Source organism: Lutra lutra, chromosome 1 (assembly GCF_902655055.1).
Source record: "Lutra lutra chromosome 1, mLutLut1.2, whole genome shotgun sequence".
NCBI classification, from domain to species: Eukaryota; Metazoa; Chordata; class Mammalia; order Carnivora; family Mustelidae; genus Lutra; species Lutra lutra.
Window position 1 is genome coordinate 153,296,477 of NC_062278.1, and position 27,998 is coordinate 153,324,474.

The window sequence follows — 27,998 nt, forward strand, 5'->3', positions numbered from 1 at the left end:
GTCATTCTGCCAGCTTTCTTTCTCCTAGAACTGAATTCCACTCCTCTGCTCCACTCTAGAGAGACAGCATGGGAGACAGACAGGGCCAGGATTCTGTTTGCCAGGAATAATTGTGTTCAAACAATCCATTGACAAAAACCATAGTCCTTTGCCATGTCAGGGATGAATGTGCTTCTTCACAGTTGGGAATGATCCACAGCTAAGTGATGTCATTGGACTGGAATTTCCCAAAGGGTGAGTGGAGGTCAGAGGAAAGGAGATTTAGTCATTTGTTCAATAAATATTTACCGAGCACCTGTTTTTTTTTCCCCAGACCCTGATCTAAGCACTGGGAGTGAGAGATACAGAGGTGTCTTAGGTTGGGTTCCCAAAGAAGGCTGCAATAAGGATTTAAGTGCAAGTAATTTATCTGGGAGGTAAGCTCAGAAAGTACTGGTTGAAGAATGGGGAAATGAGGCCAGAAAAGAAAGGAAGCCAATAAAGGGTACCATATTGACAGGTTATCATTATGAGCAGCTGAGGTCCCATCCTGCTGGGGAATTCTGGGAGCCAGTATAGAACATGCTTCCAGGTTTTCCCACCCAAGGGTGAGGAATCTGTGATACTATACACCAACTTCCCCCAGTCAGGGCCAGGGGACTGGTGTTAACTCCCTGGACTTCTATCCTACCCTGTCTAGTCCCAGCATGGTCCCTTGGCCAGAGAAAGCCCTCAAGGAAAGGTCATAGATGCTTGCAGCTGGATCACCCAGGGAACACTGCCAGGAATGGCGAGTGCCAAGGGGATACGGGTGAGGCCCAGACTCGTGTTCCTTACATGTTCGTGGTGGGAGGAGGGGAAGTAAACCCCAACAATTAGTGAACAGGATACTTTTGAACAAATAGAAGTACTATGAAGAAAGCAAAATACAGAGTGTTTTGTTAGCAATGGATAGTAAGGGCTTGTTTAGACTGGGTGGTCAGGAATGCCCTCCTTGAGGTTTGAACTAAAACTGAGTGACAAGGGGACCTGGGTGGCTCAGGCAATTGAGCAACGAACTCTTGGTTTTGGTTCAGGTCATGATCTCATGGGTCGTGGGACCTGGACTCCAGCTTCAAGCTCTGCGCTCAGTGGGGCGGTATGTTGGAGAGTCTTTTCCTCTGCCCCTGCCCCCACTTGTGTGTGTGCTCTCCTCCTCTCTAAAATGAATAAACAAATCTTTTAGAAAGATAAAATGGAGTGACAACAAGAGTGATGGAGGGTGGCAGAGTATCGCAGGCAAAGTGAACACAAGTGCAAATGCACTAAGGCAGGGGACCACTATGTCTAGAAGCAGAGTAGAAAGTCAGAGGGTGGATGGCAAGAACAAGAGGTAGGCAGGGAACAGGTCATTGGGATGCCATGAGCCCCTGTAATATGTTCAGCGTTAATATTAAGCGCAGTGTTCACAGAAGATTTTGTGCAGAGAACTGACATAAAATCTCATTTGAATTTTATAAAGGATCTTCAGGGTTTGTGTGGTCAATGGATACATGTAGATCAGTTGGGGGGCTACTTACCAACTGTGAAATCAGTGAAAGGTGAAAGACAATGGTGGCTCCAACTTGGACTAGGTCAGGGGATGTGGGAGGGAAGAAGAACACAGATATATTTTACAGATAGAAACTAGAAGACCTGATCAGATTTGGATGGGAATGTAGGCAGTGAAGGAAGGGAAGATTCAAAGGTGATTAAGTTTTAGGCTGAGTATTTTGTGGATGGTGGTACCATCTGCTTAGATGAGGCTGACTGGGAAAGAGAATGGGGGGGGGTAGGGGAGGATGGAGTCAATATTTCTGCTTCTGTCATGTTGGTCATGAGATCCCTGTTACACATCCAAATGGATGGCAAGCAGGCTGGTTAGCAACTGAAGGGAATATGGGATCAAAAGAGGTTTTCTTTTCTTTCCGTCTGAAAGATGGGAGATATTACAAGTATTTCGGCCTCTTGGAAAGGATCCAGCAGAGAAAGAAGAAGTGGATGATGCAGAAAAAAGAGAATAATTTCAGTGGTAATTCATGGAGAAGAGGGGACCACGCCCCAGAAATAAATGGAAGGGTTGGTTTTGACGGGAGCAGGGACACTTCACTCATTATAAACAGAAGAGAGGACAGAGAGTATGAACGACGGCCTGAGGTGGGAAGATTTGGAGCTGGAAAAATGAGAGTAGGCCAGGGCATCCATGCTGGGTCACAGAGTCTGTGAGCACCTGAGCAGACACATGAAGAGCACCCAGAGCTGAAGACTACAAGCGCTGGAAAGAGGCTAGCCACTTTTACTTTTATTGTAAGGGAGGTGAGGAAATGAGGGGCAATGCTTGGTCAAAATGTGGGAAGTGTCGAAGGATCTCTTGGAGAGGTGGTACATATTCTGGTAATACTTCCCTGGCACGGGGATTCCCAGGTCTGGAGCCCATCTCTTGAAGCTGACCCTCACCGCATAGAATCGAATCCCTACAGTATAATTTCCATGTTGCCCAGAACTCTCATTAGGCCTCCCCTACTGGCGACGGTGAGGCTGTGCAAGTGGGTCCTGTTCTGGGCCTAACGGAGCATCCTGTATTGTGGCCTGAGGAGCTTCTGGGGAATCCAGTCACTACTTTTCCCAGGTAAAAATCGCCGATCTTCAGGTGACACTCAACATGGGTGTGCCCTTGTAGCCAAAGAAGGCACACTAACCTGTGACAGAGGTTTAAATCGAAAGCCCCATACATTTAGGTTCTCTATGTATGGGTATGTGTGAAGTTCCAGATCATGTTCCTCAACAGGTGACAATTTGAGGAGAGCCTTGATTCTTTCTAGTTTAATCACCCATCCTCTGGAGGCCATAAACAGATGTCTCTGTTTACATTTGAGTTAAATTCCTTCTAATGACACTGTGGGAGGTAGTGGGAGAGGAGGCTTTATACATCCCTCAGGCAAGACTGCAGAAGCATTTTCTTGTCTCTCCAGCAGAAAAACAATCGATATAGATTTTTATGGATTGCAGTGATAAAGGATTGGCTGGATCAATACCCGCCTCCCATTTGAGGGACGGCAAAACTAAACTTGTCAGCTGGAGCTGTAATGATGCCCCCCAACAGCTGAAACCTCAGTAATTTACTGTGAACAGCCAGGTGCGAGCAAGGTCTTTAGATGGCCACAAGGGGGTGATAAAGGATTACACACGTGCCCTGATCACTCCCCCTCCTCCTCCACCTCTTTAATTCCCTACTTTTTAATAGCACAATTCCCCGGGGAAGTCTGTTGTTTTATTTCAACAATCCTGGTCTACCAAGTAGGTCACCAGTGGTTCCAGTAGTCCAATCTGAATAGCGAGAGGGCTAACGTTTCCTGTATTTTAAAACGTCCGTGGCAATAAAGTGCCTGATTAGAGTGCACTCAGTTCATGACCAGTGAGCAGGTGGGCCATTTTTCCCCAATTCAAAAAATTATACTATTCTCCAAATCCTTGATGTCTTCTCTGCAGAATTTGTCATGGCTTACGTGGATTAAAGTACTTTCTGATTCCATCTCCACTGCCATACTGGATGCTGCCCTGGCCCGAAGGACTCAGGAGGTTGGCCTGGGGTCCCAGTAAGAACGGGTAAAGGACACATGAAGACAAACCTGCAGGTCATAGCTACCCTCCTTTTAGACCGTGCTGTAGGGTCAGAGGCCCTTCAAAATCCTCCAGGCTGGAACAGAGAGCTTCATTCAGCCTGAAGCCCAGTTTGGGGGCTGAGATCACTTAGATGCCCTGTGGAGGATTTTGACTTTGAACTTTAGTCCTCTTTTGTGCCTTGAATGAATGGTACCTAATTGTTTTTTGCATGAAAAATGTCTGGAAGTTGTTCTTTCTTTTGAGATGAAGGCGCCAACCATAATTCTTTTTTTTTTTTTTTAAGATTTTATTTATTTATCTGACAGAGAGATCACAAGCAGGCAGAGAGGCAGGCAGAGAGAGAGGAGGAAGCAGGCTCCCCGCTGAGCGGAGAGCCCGACTCGGGGCTCGATCCCAGGACTCTGAGATCATGACCTGAGCCGAAGGCAGCAGCCTAACCCACTGAGCCACCCAGGCGCCCCGCCAACCATAATTCTAATCATGCCCTCAATTCATTGGGAAAAGAGCTACAGACCCATGGCAGAAGCCCAGGCTAAGTTTTAAATGGCCATTTCAGTTCTCTGTATAGGTCAGAGACTCCCCACAGGCTACACATCGTTGAACCCAAAAATGCCTGGATTAGGGCTGTCCAAGGACAGTTTGAAATTCCCTCCTCTTCCTGGCATCAATTCTGCTCTGAATGATTTTCCAGGCGTGAAGTAATACAGCCATTCCTCTGATTGATCGCTTTTCTTTTTCCAAGTTTCCATTATCAGGATAAAACAGAGTTAAATGCCTGCATAGCCATGCGAAAGGAGCTGTCAACGCCGAGGGTCCTTTACATGGTTTTGCTCCTGCTTAATTCTAGCTGATTCACTTGGCCCCTTGATCCCAGACAAGCATCACGTGGCCTGGCTATCGCCTGTCAAAGAAGAGCAGCTGGTAGCAATCCACAGCAAATGAGGATTCCCTCAGTTTTAGTTAAAGCAGGGCCACCCTTAACTCATTGCCTTCCCACACGGAATTCTGGCTTAGTAAGGGGAATCCTCAAGAGGCCCAATGGAACAAGCTAATGAGGTTGTGAGCAATCTGATGAGGTTGATTTTTCGTGAGCTGTAACTACCCATTCTTTTAGCTGGAGCCCAGCCGGTGACAGGTGGCACACAGAAGTCTGTTTGCATTCTCTATTTATTTAACTGCCGTCTGAATGGGACCAGAACTGTTCCTTCCTTATTAGAGCTGCCCTTTCTAGGATGATTGAGAACAGCTAGTATTATGTGAATTCCTAAGTACATAGGGCAGGCTGCTTCCCCCAGGCTATTCTGGGCCTCAGGGGGTCTGGGATTGGAGGCAGAGGAGGTCACTGCTAGAAGCACTTTACTCCAGACCCTGCCTCAACCAAAGGTTCATTTTCCTAATAGCCAAGACCTCTGCCACATCTAGGTTAGGGACAATTTTACTTGTCCTCTATTCACTATTTTTCTTTCCACTTTGCATCCTGGGAGTATAGACCACTAAAGAAACTGCAGATCTAAGTATTCCACATGGGAAGCACAAGGAGGGACGCCCCTCAGGCTGGTTATTTTTGCTACATTTGTTAAGACTTAATCTATTTTCCCTCCTCAGTTATACAGGGCTGCCTAGTCCTTTTTGCCTCTGAAACAGACAAGAACAGTTAGCCTTGCTCCCCTGCTCTTAGGTACCTCCAAGGCTGCCAGTCAGTTTTTCCACATGAGAGTGGTATTTATTCTAAGTTCTTTGACGAAGTTTCAGCAAATTGTGGAAATCCATAGATCTTAATTACATCCTTTATTTCCATTGCATTGTAAACACTAGAAAGAAGGAAAAGGTACATGACCTGTTCTTGCTCTGAGGATAGGGACTGCCCTGCAGGTGAGAAGTCCAGTCAGGTGTCTGGGTCTCATGGGCTGGAGGGAGATCAAGAGAGGCACTCCTCAAAGAAATCATTTTGCACCAGAGGCTTTTCATTCATCCAGTGGGAGTGACCTGACACAGGGATTATGGAGAGCTTACCTACGGGTGCCAAGAAGAGGGGCCTTTCTTGTGAGGTTTCTCTCTTCCCTTTGTTCAGTTTTAAAGGTCAATTATTTCCTGGGCACTAGCTTGGATCCCCTATTTTAAAACATTACAATGAGGAGACAACTCTTGAACATACATGTTAACTTAGGTTTCTGCTTTATCGTTTTCATAAACTGTTTCCATGGCACATCTCAACTAGAGGTGGAATCCTTCCTTACAAAACACTACAGGTATAAAAACGAGGATTTCTCAGGTTAGCTGGAAAATGCTCTTAAACTGCTTGTTCTTGGTCAAATTTTGTTTTTCAGAAAGAGCCTCTCAAAGTTAGCACTGTATGCTGGTATACTCACACTTAACAGTCCCAGTCTTTCTTGGGAGTAGCACAGGGTAAGGAAATAACAAAACCTATTTGGTGTCTTTAAGAGGTAAACTATGGTGGCCAATTTTGCTTTTCTAAAAGCAGTATTATTAAAATAGGGGCAAGCGTTCAGCTGGTACAGAACATGGTGGTGGCCTGAGTGAAAGACTTCTCACATCATTATTCCACCACATTAAGCTGGATTATGCATTTACGGATGCATTTTTTTTTTTGTCTTGGTGAAATGGATTTAATGACATGGCTTGTATAATGGAGCAAATTACTATTCCATAAAAAGCAGAAGCTTGTAACTCAAGAAGAAGAGTTGCAGAAATCTTCCAAGAGCTGCCCCAACCCCCAAGCATTGTCACCTACAGTTCTCATTTCCTTTGGTGAAACTGATGTAGTGAAAGAACATGAATTATCTGGCCTGGAAGCCCTGAGCTGGCACCCCAAGTCACTTCCTGGCACTCTGGGTAAATTAATCTCTGCACCTCTGTCTTCCATCTGTATGACAGTGATCCCACCCATCAACACTTGCAGGACAGTGCCTGTGACTAAACTTATTTTCTGTCAGGAGCCTTCGGTATTATCTGGCATAATACTGGGACAGATTTATGTTGGCAGCCCAGGAACATCATCAATAAAAACATATAAAAGAATTCCATGTGTTAATACTTCTGAATTTAAATTGTACTTCATATTCTCTTTGAAGTTTAACACTATTCTTATAAATCTTGGCTCTGGCTGAGCTTATACTCCTGTTCCTAGTAAGTCAGTAAATGAACACAAGTTATATAACAAATGCAACCCTCCATCTTTGGGTTTAACGGTACGTAAAAACTAATTAGAATACTTGCCATGACCTGAACCGAAATCAAGAGTCAGATGCTTAACCAACTGAGCCAACCTAGGCGCTCCTTATTTAAAAAACAACAAAAAAAAACAACTTGCAGAATGAGAACTCCACCTATGAAAGACGAAATATGTGTATTTACTTGCTTAGATTTGGGAGCCTAATTGCTCACAAAGGATTCATAGATGTTTCTTTATTGTTAAGCTGCAACATACATGGTTTAATACAACAAAAAACATTTAATCAAGTGAAAAAAAATAAACTGAACAATAAACAAATAAACACTCAAAACAAAATATTTTCCATTGGAAACATGTTAAGATGAATACGGGGTTTCATTACCATCTTACTGCAATTTTCTTATGTGTTACTAACCTACATACCCCATGTTTTCTGTAATCATGCAGGTGTGAATGGGAGTTTGAATGATTAAATACATGAAAAGTCCGTTTACTGCAGAGAATCATTTCATAAGGCAGCCAAACTGGGTTTAGAGAACAAAATTATTCAAGAAATTCTCCACGTATTTAGGTTCATTTTAGAATCCATGAACCTTAAGCTGTTCCTCCTTGACAATGCCAACCTGCAAAACAAAATTTAACAGAATCACTGAGAAATTTATCTATTTCATCTCTAAGAAAACATGGAGCGCTGATTATAAAAAGAATCATTGTTAATAGTCTATTGCAACACTGTTACTTAACAGTATTAACTGTTAACACTAAACAATTCCACACACACTTAAATACCTTGATATGCCCCCAAACTCAACTGACAATGTAGGTACAGGAATGATCAGGTCATTCGAATGATAACGTAAGTGAATAAAGGTTCTACTGCCTTCAAAATAAGTACCAACTTTGTTCTTCTCTATCAATTTACCTCATTCATACGATTTTTCTTTTCTTTCTTTTAACTAAGGAGGAAATGACTCATAATTCATGTTGCCCTTCAATACAATTTTGGAAGAAATCTCAAGGTTGTACATAAAGCACCCAAGCCACTCACCTCCAAGAGAAACTGGCAAATATTTTTTCTTTGGTCACCTTGAAGCTGAATAACCTCTCCGTATTCAGGATGTTCAATCACAGTACCATTACAGGCGAATTTCTGGAGAAGTGTATGTTTAACATAACGGAGTCAGATACAATGAGGTTTTATTTTCACCATAAGACTAATATCGACTACTTCGGTAGACTTGATCATGTTTAAGAAACAGGTTTTGTCTCCTGTAATCCCCAGCGCTCCCAAATTAATTTGCAAGTGAATCAGCAGGAAACATAAAGGAAATCATTTCACTTGGAACATCAAGAACTGAATATTTTCATTTTGTCTGAAAGCCATGAAAATATTATTTTAAAATGGGAGACAACACAAGTATCTGGGTGTTAACAGAATGAACACGGCTTTCTTAGGTCCAACCATTTTCACCCATACTGATTAAAAGTCAGGTAAAGGTGTCCTATTCAGGAGTCATCAATAACTACAGTTTAACCTTTTCTTCCCAACACCTTTACCTTTTTGAAAGCTTTCACAAGTTTCTTTTTGTCATAATCATCTGCAATGCCCTGGACAGTAGTCAGTGTCTTTCTGCCGTTCCGTTGCTGGATTCTTATATGAATGTAATCCTCAGTCCCTGCCGGGAGTAAGTCGTCACCCTTAGTTGCATCAGCAAAGGGGTCTGCAAAGGGATAAAAAAAAAAATGCCAAACCAGAAAAACATCTTTTAGTCAGTAATTTCCAGATGTAGGACACACTACAATCTAGCAGCAAAGAAGGTTCTAGTGCCTCTGCTTTTTTTGCGGGTGGGGATGGGAGGGGGCGAAGGGGCGAGGTATTAAGAAAACCACCAAGGTACTCTCACAAAAAGAGGAAAAATTTAAACAGCTACGTCCACGGACATGTGAATAGAAAACGTTGTTATTGGCAGATTGTTATCATTGAACGCAGTCCTCTAATGAGAAAAGAGCTTTCAAAAAACCGTAATTTTATAGATAACTATAAAAATGTGCGTCATCTCGATTACATTCTGATGACAACAAAACAGTCAAACGTGTCCACCCCAATCATTTAACCGTAACGGTGCCCTTCACAAGTAAACAAGAAAAAGAAACCCACATATACACAGACGCACATAGACATATCAGTCAAGAGGCGTAATTTTACAAATTGCTACGCAAACAGAGCAGCTGGACCGCAGCCCTGTGACAGATCAGAGGGCCGGATCCGCTTCTTTAACCAAATGCCCGAGAGAGCTGCTCCGAGTCCCCTCCGACCGCCGATGGACGCCGATCCCCAGCCCCGGGCCTGGCAACTCCTAGCGAGTGGAAAGGCAGGTCGGGGAGCGGCGGCCGGGCTGGCAGAGGCGGGAGCCGGGGCAGGGGGTTCCGCGGGGAGGGAGCGGGGGCCGCAGCCGTCCTCGGGGAGGGGGTCGCCAGGGGCCCAGTCGCCATTTTCTGGGCGCCGAGACAAAGCCCCACTCGGGGTGCGGGGAGGGCAGCGGGGGGCCCCTCGGGGCTGCGGGGCGGCCAGCGGCCCCGGCGAGGGCGGGTAGTGGCGGCCGGCCGGGAGGCGCGCGGGGGCAGTGGGCGGTGGCGGCCTGATCTTACCGAAAGATTGGAGGTTCTGGATAGTGGACATGCGATACTAGTGTGAGGCCGGTGAGGGGATAAAATTCCTGCGGGGCCCGCCCGGATCACCGTGTCTGGCGGCTGCAGTGGCGAGAAAACGTAAATAAATAAAGAGACGCTTCGCCCCGGGACTGGGATTCGGCTGGAGCGGCGGCGACGGCGGCGGAAGCCGGGAGGAGGCAGGAAGAGGCGAAGGAGGAGGCGGAGGAAGAGGCGGCGGCCACGGAGGCGAAGACGCGAGAGAAGAGGCGGCGCTGTGGCTTCTCCCACAAAATGGCCGATGGAGGCTATTTAGCCGCGCCCGCCGCCCCTCCCTCGTGACACACCCGCGCCGGGCATCCTGGGATTTGTAGTTTTCTGGAGGCGGCTGAGCCCGTCCAGCCTGGGATTGGCGGGTTTCCGGGACCGCAATTCCCGGCAGGGAGCACGCCCTCCCGCTCCTGCAGAGGGGGGGGGGGGGGGGGGGGGGGAAGAATTCAGGGGGCTGCGGGGCCGTCGGGGCAGAGCCCTCGGGTTTGAGGGGCCACGCACTACCCCGTCCCCAGGCGCTCTCCCTGACTCCTTTTCTCTTGCCATACAGCAGCGGCGCCAAGGGGTTGGTATGGGGGGACCTTCTTTGTCAGTTACCGTCGAGGCTTGGAGTAATATAATTAAAACCGGGGTGCAGAAGAAAAACAAGCACCGTAGCCCTGGCTTTCGACTCATTAGGCCGCTCAGCACCTCCTGCATCGCAATACCGGCCCCCCAATCTGACCCCGGCCCCTGGCCCCAGTTGGAAAAGCAGCGTTAGTCCCCACGGAGGTTGGAGGTGAGAGAGCTCCTTGCACCATCCCCAACCCCCGCCCCCGGTTGGGCTGCCCTCCCATTCCCTAGCGCGGTGGTTCTCAGACTCCCGCGTGCATCTCCCGGAGGGCTTGATAAAACACGCATTGATAGACCTCAGAGATTCTGTTTTGGGTCTGCGGTGTGACCCAAGAATTGGCAAATCTACCAAGCTGCCGGGAGATGCTGATGCTACTGGTCTGGGACCACACCGCAAAATCACCGCGCAGCTTCACCATGGGCCCGACATCCCGCGAGGGCCAGTAAGTGTCATCCGAACACACCAAAAAACCAGCCTGTCAAGTTGGACACAGAACCTTGAAGAGGGTAGGTGCCAGCCATAGATTGAAGGTGAGCTCAGCAAACAGATTAATTGATAGAGTCAGGTACCAGGGCTGCAACAGCTTATTGACAGAGCTACACATACAGAAAACAAACCTGAGACTTTGGGAATGGGCTCACCCAGGCAGGTGCTCAGTTATCAAACTTGGTTGGCTTTCTGGAAAGAAACAGAGAGACTAAAATTTAGGGATTCTTGAACTTTATTCGAGCCATGGCAGTTTTGTGAAACCTATGGAGCCCTTCTCAGAATCATGCTTTAAGTGCATAAAATAAAACATGGAGTATTACAAAGCAAACTAGTTATACTGAAATTAAAAAAAATTATGTTGGTAACACAGTATTGTTTCTTTTCTAATGCATTGATTAACAAGATCTAGTAGTAGGTCTAACAAGTACTAGAATTTCAAAAAGGTGATGAAAGGTATTTTGAGAGACTTGTGACATCAGAAGTATGATGTGAAAATACCTGTTCTGTAGTGCAAAGCGGCAGGTTCTTCTAATACTGTTTTTGCCAGTATTCATAATGGGGAAATGCTAAATTTTGATTAGAGGTTAGTGAAAATATTGATGTAATCTTTTTTCCTATTCAGTTTTTGGGGTTCCCCCCGTCTGCCATTTTATCTATGGACTAGAGGTCTGTAAACCCCAAATTAAGAATACCCGGATTTAATAATCTTTTGTGATTAAAAATGATGTTCTCACTGAGTGCTTAGTATTTGTCTGTTGGACTTATACACAATATATTCTTGATCTTCATAGCCATTCTGTGATATAATTCTATTGAAAATATGTGGAAATGGTGGCTCTCATAGGTTAAATAAATTGCCTTAAAAGATGGAGTTCATGGGTGTCTGGGTGACTCAGTTGGTTAAGATCATGACCTCAGGGCCCTGGGATGGAGTCTCTCTTGGGCTCCTTGCTCATTGCCCGGGGGGCGGGGTGGGGTGGTGGTGTCAGCTTCTCCTTCTGCCTACCCCTTTCCCCAGCTGGAGTGCATGTTCTCTCTCTCTCTCTCTCTCTCTCTCTCTCTCTCTATCTCTCTCAAAAATAAAGAAAATCTTTTAAAAAAATCCAATTCATAACTCTCAGGAATCTTACTACATTTTTAGTCTTCTAATTTTGGTGTAAATGAATAATACTCTTTTTTTTCTCCAAACTTAGGTGTAAGTGTTAGAGCTGGTCCCCAAGCAAGGAGAATTAAGCATTTTTTGTTGTTTGTTGTTCATTTGTTGATCACAGTTAGAAAGGTTTCTGTTCTTTGGTCTTACAGCTCTATACACATGCTTTGAAGTAATTTTTAATACTACTGTAGATGAAATATAGGATAAACAAAATGCATGTCTGTTTCTTACTAGATGTCCATAACCATTTTATACTACATTTTTTTTCAGTAGACAGGGGTGGTCCAGTCAAGAATCAGATAACAAAGATACATACAGAAGTTAAAAAAAATTCCAGTATCTTAGGGATTTCATGATCATTACCCCTGGGAGGAGAATTCCTTTTTACTTCCTAGTATTGAATCAGAAACCCCTAGAACCTTGGAAATCTTCAATAAAAGCCAACTATATAGGTTAGGTACAATTGTGATTGTTATCTTAAAAATTTTTTGGACTCTTTGTTCATTGGTAGCTTTGTTTTTAGACTGACACTGTCCAATACAGGAACCACTTGACACATCTGGCCACTGAGCATTTGCCGTGGGCCTGATCCAACTCCGATACAGGTTCTACCTATGAAGTACACATTGGCCTTTCAAAGATTTAAATTGTTTCAATTTTATCTGTTTCTTTTTACTTTTTAAAATGTGGCCACTAGAAAATTTAAAATTACATGTGGGCAGCTCACTATTTCTATTAGGGCTGGTTGAGAGCAAAAGGATTGACCTTTATACAAAGTTATCATAAAAGGAATAAACTGAAGCATTTAAAATCTGGTCTTTTTAGTTCTCGTAGTTACTAGCCTAGTCGAAGGTGATTATTTCCTGCCTTATTTCAGAAAGGAGTACGGATCACTTGCAGAGAAGAGTAGTGTTGAAAATCAGGAAAGAGTAGAAAAAAGGTAGAAGAGCAGAAAAATGAAAGCCCCAAAGCTAGAGTTAAAACCCAGGTCTGGATCTTAATTTCCTAATGGTTAAGACAAAAAGAAAATCAGCGACAAAATTCACATAGCTACAGGATGAAAACATACCAGTTGCGCAGGAGGAATGACTTTGCCTCGCCCTGAGTCACAGGAGCTGTTTTTCTTGGGCCCTCATAAAGGGGACACTGTGATGTAGTGGACAGCATCCACACCAGTTTGCCTACCGCGAAGACAATGGTGGGTTTTATGCCGCTGTTTTTTATATCTGCTAGTTATGAAAATGTGCTCTCTAGTTAGAAACTTGGGTCCTCATCCATCCTGCTGTGGCGTGCTGGTGAGAGCGCGCCACTCAGATTTCCTGCTTCAGTGAGCATAATTGATCAACAGCCCCAGCCACTGTGCTGTGAATTCAACCTTGAGTCCCGCTGAGGCCACACTTCCTGCCAGCTGCTCCCAGCCAATGACTGCATGTGACAAGGATCCAGGCCTCTTCTCCAGATGAGGGACTCAAATGATGGGCGACTTTCATCATGGACTCTCCATGGGCCTGGCTGAACGTTCCTAGCCTTGGGTTGAGATCAAAGACTCTTCTTATTCACCTCATCTTCCCTCTCTCCTTTGTAGGGTCACCTCGTTTGACTCCTTCCTCTTTCCCCCACAGGTGTTCCACCAATAAATTTCCTGCATGTCCAGACCCGTCTCGGTGTCTGCCTCTCAAAGGACCCAAACTGATGCACGCAACCCCATGCTGGGTGGGACTCGAGGTTCTGCCTCTGCTGTATACGTTGCACCAAACTCTGAGGCAAGAGGAAAGAGTATGAGTTTCACATTTCCAGCTTATGCATGCAGGGTTCCCGCTTGCTTGGATCTTCTTCTTTTCCTTGCCTTCCCAGTGGACTCTGCATCAGATACAGAGGTACAGTCTTAGAGAAGCCGCCTAACGATCCCTCACAGTACATAAGCCAATCCCCTGTAACAGATTCTTTCCATATATTTGCGTGTGTTCCAACAGAGAAGGAGAAATAGCAAGGGATGTATACGCACTATCCTGTGTGGGTGTTGCTCGAAGTTGCCCTAACCTTCTGGGTGGTTTCTTCCTAGGCTTCACGTGGTTACCTTTCATTCCTGGGCTGATCAGGATTGTGCTAAATACTGGAAGAGGGCCTAAGAGCTCTTTGGAGTTTCCCCTCTCTCTGAAGCTCTTTCCAGTACTCTGTGAACTCTGTCTTGGGCTCTTGACTTTTACTGCTAAACGTAGGGAGTTGGCTGGGCTTTGCCTGTGTTTTCCTTGAAACTCTTTCAAGGCAGTGAGCTAGGGCAATCGCAGGGCTCACTGCATTCCTTTTCTATCTTTTAGGGATTGCTGTCCTTTGATTCAGAGTTTCTTGAAACACTGTTGTTTATACTGTGTCCTGTGTTTTGGTTATTTCAGTTGGAGAGTAAATTCCGTAGATTCATTTTGGTTGACAGCAAAAGTCCAGTACGTGTATTTTTGAATGAATGAATGAGCTTCTCCTTGGCATCCATCCTGAGATTAAACCCTTTGCTCTCAATATGTCTGACACTTGAACAGTGCAGTGACCTGGCCATATGGATATGATACAGTGGTGTAAGTGTACACGTGTGCACATTTTTTATCCACCAAAGGTGTATTTCTTATAGTATTAAAAACCTGTGCTTCAGGACTTTTAGAAATGTGTATTTCTATTTATTTTTTGTAAAATTTTGTTTGAGAGAGCATGCACACATGAGAGAGCAAGAGCGAGGGAGAGAGAGAGAGAGAGAGTGAGAAAGCGCCAGTGAGTTCAGGCAGGGGGGAGGGGCAGAGAGAGAGGGAACAGCAGGCACCCCACTGAGCAGGGAACCCCAATGCAGGAACTCAATCCCAGGACCCTGAGATCAGGACCTCATCTGAAGGCAGACACTTAAACAACTGAGCCCCCCTGCCAGGCACCCCATGCTTTTAGGAATGTGTATTTCTAAATATTATTTATTCCTTATTATTTTGTAGCAGGGAAACTTTTCTCCTACATTCTTACTCTTTTATGGAGGTTAAGCATACAGTTTGGGTCATACTATGTTTATTAGTATTTTTGCAGGAAAAAAATAGGCAAATCTGGCCAATTGAAAACATGGACCAGTGAACAGAACATGGACCGGTGAAGTACGGTTTCAGTGGTTGCTGACAAATGACCTAAAATCATTCAGGAGTAAAAAAGTCACTGAGTCTGGTTTAAAGTGTACGCCAAAGCTAATTTTTCTTATGCCGGGTTTTTGTTGATAACAAATTAGGTATAAAACCACACTGTTCTAATTGATTGGAAATAAAAAAGCAATTAGATCTTCCCTTCATCATAACCGAGGAAATATTTCTCAGTTCCTTAACCTCATCCAGCTTCTGAGAGAGTCCTGAATCCCCGCCCCCTCCCCCAAGAGTACAAGTGAGTCTGTTGACCAGGTGATAGCATCAGTCAGTCAGCCTTTATTGAGAGCTTCATGCCCTGCCAGGTGCTGTGAAAAGAGACCTATGTTTGAATCAATTAGGCGGTAATTCAGTATGTGCTGGAGGTCAAAGTTTGCAAATATAAGCCCCCTGCTTGTTTTTTAAGAAAGTGAATTCATGTCATATTTTGTATAAAATTTATTTTCTTCAGGAAAATATATGAATTTCTAGCTTCTTTACAAAATTCAGAGCTATTGCTCCACCTTAGCTGAGGCACATTTCTTGAATTTATTGCATACCTTTTATTTCTTATAGTCCCTTTATCATGGAGGCTGAGTGCACATTGTCTTTGCCATTATCAGTTGTCCAGAACACCGCCTGACTCACTAAATGCTGGCGGCCTTGGCTGGCAGCCTCTTGCTAGAGACTTAGAGAAGGCATGATGGAGACTTTTATGCATTTTCTTCAGCTCAAGCTTCCTGAGAGTCAAGGGGTAGTGGGAAAGACATGGGATGGATTTTAAGATGTAGGACTGATTTTGGAAGAGTGTCTGTAGTCGCATATCAAAACTAGATGTTGAGAGGGAAGTATTGATCGGAAGAGTATTTCAGGAAAGAAATCTGTAGGTCAGTAGGAAGAAAATCAGTTACTTCAGTTACAAACAGATACTTGGAAGGAGGGAGAGGAAGGAAGGGAGGGAAGGAGGCAGGACAGGGAGGAAAAGGCAGGCAGGATGCTCTGTGGAAAGAATTGCATCCATGTGACAACCAAAGTGAGGAAAGCCAAGGCACAGCGGCACCGACCCAAGTGGAGTTTAGGACTCCAGACAGAGGCCCACCCATTGTTTTAAAAAAGGTAAATTAGCTGTCACATTTCACATGAAAATTCAGACTTCTGTCTGCACTTAAAAAAATCTACATTGACAGCTTATTGTAAAAAAACAAAAAACAAACAAACGAAAACAATCCGTCAAGGCTAATCTGTAGATATTTGACTTCTGATTGCCCAGGCAGTGGGACAATGTGAATGGAACCGTGTGAATAGAATTATGATGGAAAAAACCCAAAAAACAAAAACAAAAAAAACCCAGTGAGTTAAGAAAATATTTTTTTAAAAAAAGGAAACAAAAAGAGGTGGAGCCAAACGTGACAGGCCTGGACTGTTCCATCTTCGGGAACATTTTTGGGAAGAGTTAGTGCCAAGTGAAAGGGCAGAGTCATGAAGGAAGGAATTTGTGTCTTGTATTAAAAAGTGAAATTGAACTGTTTGGCTGGAGAGAGCATCTGCTGGTAGAGAATTTTTGGCTCTTCTTCTGAGTTGGGTTAGCCCAGTGTACATAATACATCAGCAGTTGCCATTCTGTGTGTTGCTATTCTGTGCACTGGGATTTGTGGCAGAGATTGCGGGTTGCTACATGATATCCATCCTCCCCTTCTTTCATAGTAAAAGAGATCTCCAGTTTTATTCTGGGCTGCAGTGTGCCCCGCATTTCAGTCTTCCCTGCTAGATGTGGCCAATGCAACGTAGGCAGAAATGTTGAGGGAGCTTTCCAAAAAAATCACTTAAAGGAAGCAGACTCGGTTCAGAAAAGTGTCCATTTGCTCTCCTTTCTGCTTCTTGCCTACTGCCTAGAAAGGAGACAGGGTGTTGGAAGTGCAGCAGCCATCTTGGGTGGTGAGGTGACCTTGCCATGTGGATGGGCTGCAGCTGGTAGCTCAGAATGATAGAGGGGGCCGTGTACTTCCTGTCTCTATCCCTTATTCTGTGGCAGAAGAAACCCCATGTGCTTAAGCCTCTGGTGTTTTGGGTTTTCAGTTAAATGAAGTGGAACCCAGACAAAGAGTGCTTGTGAATGAAAACCCCAGGACTCAGGGAAGCTGGGCACACACTTTCCTCGTGACCCCTGTTGGTGCTGTCTGTGGCCTGGATCATGCCTTTTGTGCTGTGGTCCAGGAGAGTTGGGCCAGCTACAACGTGGGTTGTGGGAGGACATGCCAGAAACAAATTGACGGTGCCTTGTGTCTCTCACTTCAGAGGCCACATGGCAGGGCAGATGTCCATCAGTTGCCTTGGGCTCGTCACGACTTTGCAATAAACACCAGTGACAGATGGTGGCCTATGGGAGTTTTATTTACATATATTTTTTAAGGTTTTTATTTATTTGATGGAGACATAGGGAGAGAGCACAAGTAGGCAGAGCAGCATACAGAGGGAGAGGGAGAAGCAGGCTCTCCATTGAGGAGGGAGCCCGATGCAGGGCTTGATCCCAGGATCCAAGAATCAGGACCCGAGCCAAAGGCTGCTGCTTAACCAGCTGAGCCACCCAGGTGCCATCCCCATCCTCCACACCACCCCGCCCCCACCCCATGGGAGTTTTAAAGGGAAGAGTTGATCACATTTTGCCTTGTTTATTGTCTGCTTTGGAAACAGCATGTCTGGACTCTCACCCTGAAACTGGAAGCAGACTTCCTAAAGTTCAAATTTAAAAAGTCTGAAATCCCATGAAGATTCCTTGGCTCTTTATGATGTAGTTATATATGTTGGAGGGTTGACTTCCAGCTGATGTCCATAACTGCAAGCATACATGTTAAACTCTTAAACTAATTTCATGCTGGTTGGCAAATAGGTACTGCCCTGCCTCCCCAGCCCGTGCTTCTCCCTTTGGACCTCTTAGACCACTGCCTGAACAAGCAGCTGAAAGGCTGACGCCTGGCAGCAAGGACTTCCTGAATCTGGTCACGATCCACTTTTAAAATTAGGCATCTGAGCTCCCAGTGTTCATTTTCCCAGCAATGTGTTCATTGCTGCCCAATTTTTGTCAGTAGTTTGAGGGAAACGTGGCGGAGGGTGATGTTCTAGATTTTCCAGAGTCCAGCCCTGGATCAAATCAGGTCAGCAGATGAACTGAGATTGTGTGTTTCATTTCAGTTTGTTCCTGCCACCGCTGCCCTCTGGAGAACTGGTCTTGCTGAGTTGTCGGGATGATGTCATCCGCCTGTGCTGAGAGACAGGGGAGGAAACGGCCCAAATGACACTCACTGTCATCTGTCTTACAGAATGTTGTCAAGCTGTGCTGTTTTGTATCCCAGTGTCTATTTATAAGACTCCTCAGAGACTTGCCTAACTGGTCTTAGAAGCAAAAACAGTTGTATTACTCCTGGAAAGCTGTTCTTTTTCCTCCGAGAAGCCCATCTCCAAGGGTCCAGTATTCTCTTCTCCCTGTCATTCCGGAATGAAGCAAAGAAACAAAGGAAGGAGGAAAAGGAGAAAATACTTTGAGCTATGAAAAATCAAAGCAGATAGGTGATCAAAGGAATCCAAATACACAGGCATTTTGTGTTTTTTTCCTCAGCGGAATTTTAACATTAACTCATCACAGATTCGTACCAAGTAATAATTATGTACTCGCTTTTCAAAGCTCTGAAGTACAAACAGTAAGTGCCTGAAGAGGGCATTCTCTGTATGTGCCTTGTCTACAGACTCCTAAGTTCTTCTTCCCACCATGTTTTTAGAAATAACCAGCACAGTTAGGACTTTGTAGAATGACATTCGGACACTATGCTTTCATTTGAAGCCAGGCACAATAAAAATGTCTTTGAGGCTTTGTCCTGATTTGCCTTCTGTCAAACATGGGAAGTCTGTTGTTCATAAGTTCCATAAACATGTAATGCAGGCATACCCAAGCACTGTGTCTTCTGAGATTATGGTTTCTTTTTTTCCTTTTGTTAATAAACTGATTCAAGTCTTATCCCACGTAACTGCGGGGCATCTGGTACCCTACTTACAATTTCCAAGGATTCTGCAGAGGTCTGCTTCCTTCTGATCCTCTCCCACTTTCAATTCTTACTCTGGTTGAATTCTTTGCCCCAAAGAATTCTTTGCTCCTCCTCCCTTACTTCCCTAACTACTGCTAACACAGGGTTATGATGTGTAGCACTTTTATGGGAAAATTAGAACCCAAGGGGCACACAGGTTGGGAATCAACTTCCAAGTTCAGGGTTAGGTACGGTCACCTCCTCCTGAGACCCCTCCCATCACTCTTCCTCTCTCTGTGTTCTGGGCAAGGAAACCACTTGCCAGGGGACAATGAACCTTTTTTGGTACCTTATCCTGCAGAGCGATTTAACTGCCTCCCTTAAAACCTCACTGATTTCAGCAGAGAGGACTTCCTGTGCTAGAGTCTCTCATTACATAGTGGCAAAAAGAGCAAAGAGCGGCAATGTTGTATATTGCATTTTGCATTAAGTTCGGGAAAAGCAAATTCTTTGGCAGCATTCCCTCTTCACCAAGCAGGACCTGTGGGTTCTGGGGACCTTATGGTGTGTGGGGAGAAATCTGGAACCTGTAGTATATTAGACACTCTTTACCGGTATTTTTTGGCTGTTAGTAAGGTAGCTAATCAAAAAAGTTTGGTAAAGATTGGCTGCAGTGATAGATATACTGTGTTTTATATTTTGCTAAAATATATAATTTGATAATCTTTCAATATTGAGCTGAGACCTTTTTCTGATTATTGGCTTACTGATTGGAGTTCCTTGGTATCACAAATTCTACCTATAATATATTGGTTAGAGTGTCCTGTTTTTGTGTATTTACTTAGTAAGATCTATTATTTATTTATTTTAGAGAGAGAGATAGCCTTGTGGGGGCAGAGGGGCAGAGGGAGAAGGAGAAAGTCTTAAGCAGACTCCCCACTGGGCAGGAAACCCGAGGCAAGGCTTGACCTCATGAAAACCAGGAGTCAGACACTTAGCTGATTACACCACCGAGGCACCCCTGTTTTTGTGTATTTAAAGTAAGAACTTAAGGGGCATCTGGGTGGCTCAGTCGGTTAAGCATCTGCCTTAGGCTCAGGTCATGATCCCAGGGTCCTGGGATCAAGTCCCATATCGAGCCCCCAACAGGCACCCCACTCAGCAGGGAGTTTGCTTCTACTTTGTTGGCCTTATTTGCACTTTACTTGGCCAAAGTTCTCGTTAGCAATTCGCTTTTATCTAATTTTTCCAAAGTTGTCAATGTATTTCTCCTAGAAGCGACAACTGTCTTTCTTTTTCTACTCATGGAATCCATTTCATTTTATTGGAATTAAATAATTACAGTAACATGTAAAATTGCAAACATAACTGTGGGAGCAAACTTAACTGACTCTTGGGAAGCATTTGTTTCACATAGTGGAGGCTGGATCTGTCAGGGCCCAGCTAGGCAGCAGCATCAGGGCAGGGGGAATGTTCTACAGAAGGAAGGTGGCGATTGGCTTGGAGAGTTGGTTAGTGGGGGTCCATTATGGGAGCTTCTCTCCAAGCAGACTAATATTAATAACCAAAGGCCCAAGGGCTACCTCTGTTGACCAGGTATATGACTTCACGGTTGTAATAGCGTCTCTCTGAATATCAATTTCATTTGTAAATTATGGAAGAAAAAAAAAAGGTATACTTGCCAAACCTACCTGCTAGGAAAATCAAATGAAATAATGTATGTAAAGCTCTCTTGAAATAGTAAAGTAAAAAACAAAGATGTTTTTGTTACTATAGGTTTATTTTTTTTTAAATTCATTCACAGTATTTGATAGCTGTGGGGAAATATTTATTTGGACTCTCTCCCACCTTTTCTTTTGTTTGTGAGGACAGATATTCTTGATTTTTAGCTTAACTGGAGCCATATGTGATGTGGAGACGCTAGGTCACCTGTAAATTGTTGTCCTGATAATGAGTTGCCTTTTCCCCAAATATAAATAACAGCCTTTCCAGATTTTAGTTTAAGAAATAAATTTGGTTTCATCTTGCAATGTTAAGGCCTCCAAACAAAAGCAAGACTTGTTTCCTATGCTATATATATATATTTCAGTGTTTGAAACTTAAGACTTTGATGGTATTGTCCAGGCATACAACCATTCTGGCTAAAAGTGTCCAAATCCGAGAATTTTTATATGTATTATTTCATTAAATGAAGGTAAGTGAAGTAGTTTTTATTACCTTATGTTTGCATAGCAGGAAGTTAAGGCTCTGAGGGGTTAAAAATCTTGCTCACACCCACAGAGCTTGTAGTAAGTGCTTGGACTGAGCCTTGAATCCGGGGCTTCTGGTCCAAATCCCATGATGTCTTGTATGCAAACTCTCTCATACAGAAATTGGATAAATATACCTGAATGATTCACAGAGCTGGAGCAAACAAATAATTACAGAGTGTCTGAAAAGTCAAGAAACATAAGGATGAATTCATTTTAAGAAGCACATTAATTACACTTTCAAATAATATACTCTTAGGATGTTTTTTCAACTCCCAGAAAACGTTTCAGGTGAAATACTTCTAATCTTAAAGCAATAGGTCCTTTCTTTAAAAAATATTTTATTTATTTGACAGAGAGAAATCACAACTAGGCAGAGAGGCAGGCAGAGAGCGGGGAGGAAGCAGGCTCCCTGCGGAGCAGAGAGCCCAATGTGGGGCTCGATCCCAGGACCCTGGGATCATGACCTGAGCCAAAGGTAGAGGCCCTAACCCACTGGGCCACCCAGGTGCCCCAGGTCCTGTCTATTTTTTATTCTGAAAAAGTACAATGAATACACTGTTTATGTTTCTAGACCTTTTGGACACTCTGTTGTGTCCAGGTCACTTAGAAAAATTAGTAAGAAAATCTCAACTTATTATTATGAGTGGCTGATTGTTGTATCAGCAACATGTGATATAAACAAAATACTTGAAACATTATTAAGTGAGAAGGGTTTAATTCTTTTATCACTGAAAATAGTAGAATTCTGTTACAGCAGAACTCATTACTATGAATATTTGCATGGGCCAAAAATAAAAGCATATCTCTGGAAACCTACTTAACCTACAATAGGAATTTGAATAATAGGTCATTAAAAGTAGTCGTGATAATGAAAGGTTAAACAATCTTTAAAGAGAAGGGGATCGTAGTTGGCTCAGGGTGGCTAAATCAGCATGTTTACCATCAAAAAGTCCCTAATGATGTCAGACAAGATATATTTTAAGGCAGAATAAATCTAGCACCAGACAAGAAGACATAGCATCTGTGGATTAGATATTTCCTTCCTCCGAAGGAAAAATAGATGGAAATCAATTGATGGAATAAGCTGCAAGTTTAAATACTGGCACCACTGGGTTCTTAAAGATGATGGGATACTTCCAAATTTGGAGATTTTGAACCCAAAGCCCTATATTTATGTAAAAGAACATGCAAAAAAAAGGCAAAATAAAGGCTTTTAGAGAATTTTTAAAACATTTAAAAACTCACAGTTTTCTTCCATAGGCAATATTGATGACACACTACAGAAAAATTAAAGTCCCAAAGAAAAGAAAGAGATGGGACAAAAAGAATGCAAGTATATAAAGAAACCAGTAAAAATTGTGGTTGTGTCTAAATAATATTGTTATGTAACGAGAGTGAAATATTTTATGGGGAATTTCTAGAGGAATAGAAATTTAATGCATTTTTTAACCCAACAAAAGGCAGGAAGAAGGATAAAAGCAAGACGAACTCGTGTAGTAAATTAAAAACATTAAATTGAAGTAGAAATAATTATCAGTAATCACAAAAAATGTGTTATATTTTTTAGTTATAATTCTTTAATCGAAACCTCTGGTTTCAATTATATTAAATCAAGAAGGATTGCAAAGGGGCGCCTGGGTGACTCAATGGGTTAAGCTTCTGACTCTTGATTTTGGCTCAGGTCATGATCTCAGGGTGGTGAGACTGAGCCCCAAGCTGGGCTCCCCACTCAGCAGCATAGAGTCGGCTTGAGATTCTCTCTCTCACTCTCCCTCTGGCCCTCCTTCCTGCATTCTCTCTATCCCCTTAAAATAAATTAATAATAATAATAAATAAAAATGATACAATAAATAATAAATCTTTTAGAAATTGTTGCAAAACTTTAGCTTCTATTTATGAGATATTCAAAGTCAAATGATAAAGAGATTTAAGTTATTTCAAGCAACTGCTAATTGAAAAGTAGGGTATAATAATGTTATCAGGAAAAATGGATTCAAGAAGAATCATATTAAACAGAACAAAGAAGAATAGTTCATATGGATTCAAATTATATCAAACCATGAATGAGTCATTAACTTTTATATCCCTAATAACTTGGTAAAATGCATATAGAGCAAAAGGGGAGGAAAACATGGAGCAATTGATAAATTTGCAGTCTTAATGGAATATAGAAATCCATCTACTTCAGAAATGGACAGATCAACAAAAATTAAGTAAAATATAATTGATTTCAGTAGTATAGTTAACACATTTGACCCAACAGGCATGTGTAAAACTTTGTATCTAATGTAAAAACATACTAGTTGTTTCCAACACCCATGGCATGTTTATAAAAATGTATCACATGTATTTCATAAAAAGAATCTCAAAAAATTAAAATATAGAAATCATATAGGATATATTATTTGACCAAAAATCAAAATTCAATAAATTAGTTATTAACAAAAATTTGGCTAGGTAACCTAGCCAAAACAAACTATTTACTTAGAATTTTTTTGGTGTTATTATGGTATGTTAGTCACCTACTGTACTTCATTAGTTTTTGATGTAGTGTTCCATGATTTATTATTTGCATATAACACTTGGTGCTCCAGGCAATACGTGCCCTCCTTAATACCCATCACTGGGCTCACCCATCCCCCCCACCAAAAAAATCCCTCAGTTTGTTTCCTGGAGTCCATCGTCTCTCGTGGTTTGTCTCTTCCTCTGATTCCCCCCCTTCATTTTTTCCCTTCCTTCCCCTGATGTCCTCCATGTTATTCCTTATGTTCCACAAGTAAGTGAAACCATATGATAATTATCTTTCTCTGCTTGACTTATTTCACTTAGCACAATCCCCTCCAGTTCCATCCATGTTGATGCAAATGGTGGGTATTCATCCTTTCTGATGGCTGAGTAATATTCCATCGTGTATATGGACCACATCTTCTTTATCCATTCGTCTGTTGAAGGGTATCTCAGTTCCTTCCACAGTTTGCCTATTGTGGACATTGCTGCTATGAACATTGGGGTGTTACTTGGAAATTTTAAAAAGCATATACTTCTAATTCTTGGATTAAATAAGAAATCAAAATTGAATTTATAAATTATTAAAGAATTGATTTTTTAAAACAATATACATCCAAACTTAGGGAATATAGCTAAAGCAGGATTAGGGGAAAATGTGTAGCATTACTCATAATTAGGAGAGAACATGGAAAATAAATGGACTATATTTCAACTCAAGTGCTAGAAAAAGAATAACAAGTAAGTCCAAAAATGTGGGGGGAAACCCCAAAATAATGAAGAGAAAAGTAAAAATAAGTTAGGAAAAACAAGAGTAGTTTATCAGTATAACTTACTGATCAGTAAGAAGCCAAATTTTGTTCTTTTAAAAGACTTAAAATAGACAAACACTTGGCAGTTGTAATCAAGAAAAATAGAGGGGGGCCTGAGTGGCTTATGGGTTAAGCGGTTAAGGGTTTGGCTCAGGTCATAATCTCAGGGTCCTGACATGGAGCACTACATTGGGTTCTCTGCTCCGTGGGGAGTCTGTTCCTCCTTCTCCCTCTGCTTCTCCCTCTACTTGTGCTCCCTCCCTCTCTGTTTCTCAAAATAAAATCTTAAGAAAAAAAAAAAAAAGAAAGAGAAAGGGAGAGAGAAGCCTTATAAAGATAACCTTAATAATAAGGAAGAGATGTAACAGATACAGATAACTTTAAAAATTATGAGAATTCTGCACTGTCCTTATTGGAGTAAATGTGAAAATCTAAATGCAAGGATGATTTCTCATAAATTCCTATAATTGGTTTATAAGAAGTTAGAAGGTAGAATATATCTTTTCCTAAAAAAGGAACCTAGCCCAAATAGTTTTGAATAATCAAATTCATCATACATCAAAAATCCCATGTCACATAAAATGTCAAAAGCATAGAAAAAGATGGACCTTCCTAACTTATTTTAGAAGTCCAAAAGCAAAGATGACATAAAAGGAATAGTTTATAGTAGCATCAAAACTAATAAAATTCTTAGCAATAAATTTAACAAAATAAGTATAAAACTTGTACTTTTAGAACTATGTAACATTCTCAAAAGACATCAAGTATTAACTGGAGAAACATCTTATGGTCATGGATCAAAAGACATAATATTGTTAAGGTGGTAATCCACTCCCAAACTAATCTACAGATTCAACACAATACCCGTTAAAGTTCCATTTGGCTTCTTTGCAAAAATTGAAAAGCTGATCCTAAAATTCATATGGAGATTTAAAAATTCATATTTAAGAAATTTATATAGCTAAAACAATCTTGACAAAGAACAGGAAAGTTGGAAGATTCATACTCCTGCTTTTTTTAAATTATTATTTTTTTTAATCTATAAACATATATTTTTATCCCCAGGGGTACAGGTCTGCGAATCGCCAGGTTTACACACTTCACAGCACTCACCATAGCACATACCCTCCCCAATATCCATAACCCCACCCCCCCTCTCCCAACCCCCTCCCCCCATCAACCCTCAGTTTGTTTTGTGAGATTAAGAGTCACTTATGGTTTGTCTCCCTCCCAATCCCATCTTGTTTCATTTACTCTTCTCCTACCCCCTTAACCCCCCATGTTGCATCTCCTCTCCCTCATATATATACACAATGGAATACTATGCAGCCATCAAAAGAAATGAAATCTTGCCATTTGCGACGACGTGGATGGAACTAGAGGGTATCATGCTTAGCGAAATAAGTCAATCGGAGAAAGACAACTATCATACTCCTGCTTTTAAACTTACTCCGAAACTACAGTAGTCAGGACAGTGTTGTATTGGCATAGGAGAGACATCTAGGTCAGTGGACCGGAACTCAGAGCTCAGGGAAAAAAACCCCAAAAACCTTAAACTGAGACACCTGGGTGGCTCAGTCAGTTGAGCATCTGCCTTCAGTTCAGGTCATGATCCCAGGGTCCCGGGATCAAGTCCCACGTCGGGCTCCGTGGTCAGCAGGGAGTCTGCCTCTCCCTCTTCCCTTCCCCTCTGCTTGTGCCTTCTCCCTGTCAAATAAATAAAATCTTTAAAAAAAAAAAACCCTTAAATTTATGGTCAATTTTTTTTTGACAATGGTGACAAGACAATTCAATGGAGGAAAGAAAAGTTTTTTTAAACTGTTGGTGTTGGGACAACTGGATATTCACATGCAAAAGAATGAAGTTCTTAACTCACATTATACACAAAAATCAACTCAAAATGGACCATAATGCTAAAGGTAAGAGCTAAAACTAGAACATTCCCAGAAGAAAGAGTAAGTGTATATGTTCATGGCATTGGATTAGGCAATGGTTTCTTAGGATGACACCAAAAACACAAATAAAGAATACAAGATAAGTTGGGCATCATCAAAATTAAAAAACTTTTGTGCTTGAAAGGACACCATCAAGAAAGTGAAATGCTAACCCACAGAACGGGAGAAAGTATTTGCAAATCATATACCTGATAAAGGAGTTGTATCCAGAATACATAAGGAACTCTTACAACCTAATAATAAAAAAAAATCCAATTAAAAATAGGCAAAGGATTTGAATAGACATTTCTCCAAAGAAGATACACACAGACGGTGAATAAGCACATGAAAAATGTGCTCAACATCATTAGCCATCAAATACAAATCAGAACCATGATGAGATACCACTTCACACCCGCTAGGATGTTTACAATCAAAAGCAGAGATACTAGTGTTGATGAGGATGTGGAGAAATTGAACCTTTCACACATTGCTTGTAGGAACATGGAATGTCTTTTAGAAAACAACCTCGTAGTTCCTCAAGAGATTAAACACAGATTTGAAATATGACTCAGCTAGTCTCTATATATTTTATATACCCAAGAGAAATGAAAACCTATATGCTCGAAAAATTTGTATGTTCATAACAGTTTTATTCATAAGGCAGAAGTCACCCAAATGTCCATTAACTGATGAATGAATAAACAACATGTAGTATATGCATGAAAATTCAGCCATAATAGGAAGGATACATGCTACAACAAGGATGAGCTTTGAAAAAATTATGCTAAATGAAAGACACCAATCACAAAAGACCACATATTATGATCCCATTAATGTGAATTGTCCAGAATTGGCCAGTCTATAGAGACAGAAAGTAGACCAGTGGTTGCCAAGGTTAGGGGTACATGTGAGAGGAGATGCTGGTTGCTGCTAATGGGATTCCTTTTTGGATGATGAGAATGTTCTAAAATTAATTGTGGTGATGGTTATACAAACTCTGTAAATATAGTAAAAGTCAATGAATTCTATACTTTGAATTGGTGAATTGTATGGTATATGAATTATATCTCAACAAAACTGTTAGAACGTATTCAAACAAAGTGAAAACCAGTTTCTCCTATTCACTGTCAATATATCAAATAAAATATTAGCAAACTAAGTCAGCACTACATAAAAAGTATATTATTAACCCAGACATGCTAGGGTAATCAATCACAAGTAAATATATTATTATAATTACAGTAAAAGATTTGGCATTTAATATATAAGGATTTAAATACAGGATTTTGCCATTTTGGAGGAGGAACAGAGAGAAGAGTTTACTAAGCCTCCACACTGCCAAGCTTTTTAAAAATAAATTAGAAAGAGAGACAGTACATGTGCATTCAGAAGCTAGGGGAAGGGGCTGAGGGAGAGGGAGAAGCGGCTCTGCACTGAGCAGGGAGTCCAATGCAGGGTTCAATCCCAGGATCCCAAGATCATGACCTGAGCCAAAGGCAGACACTTAATTGACTGAGCCATCCAGGCACCCCCACATTGCAAGTCTTTAACATGTCAGAATGAC

At 42.2% G+C, this 27,998-nt stretch overlaps 1 protein-coding gene and 1 long non-coding RNA gene across 2 annotated transcripts; one reads left to right on the forward strand and one right to left on the reverse strand.

Moving 5' to 3' along the window:
* Positions 1–7,032: 7,032 nt before the first annotated feature.
* On the reverse strand, positions 7,033–9,688 carry EIF1B (eukaryotic translation initiation factor 1B). The gene is made up of 4 exons (XM_047739879.1): positions 9,464–9,688; positions 8,372–8,535; positions 7,863–7,964; positions 7,033–7,437 (listed from the first exon to the last, which is right to left on the reverse strand). Exons 1-4 carry the CDS (start codon positions 9,492–9,494, stop codon positions 7,393–7,395), a joined length of 342 nt encoding a protein of 113 aa, XP_047595835.1. The 5' UTR covers positions 9,495–9,688; the 3' UTR covers positions 7,033–7,392.
* A 195-nt stretch (positions 9,689–9,883) lies between these two features.
* On the forward strand, positions 9,884–18,785 carry LOC125106180 (uncharacterized). The gene is made up of 3 exons (XR_007129260.1): positions 9,884–10,657; positions 13,392–13,646; positions 18,102–18,785. It is a non-coding gene; the product is annotated as an uncharacterized LOC125106180 (long non-coding RNA).
* The last annotated feature ends 9,213 nt before the right edge of the window (positions 18,786–27,998 follow it).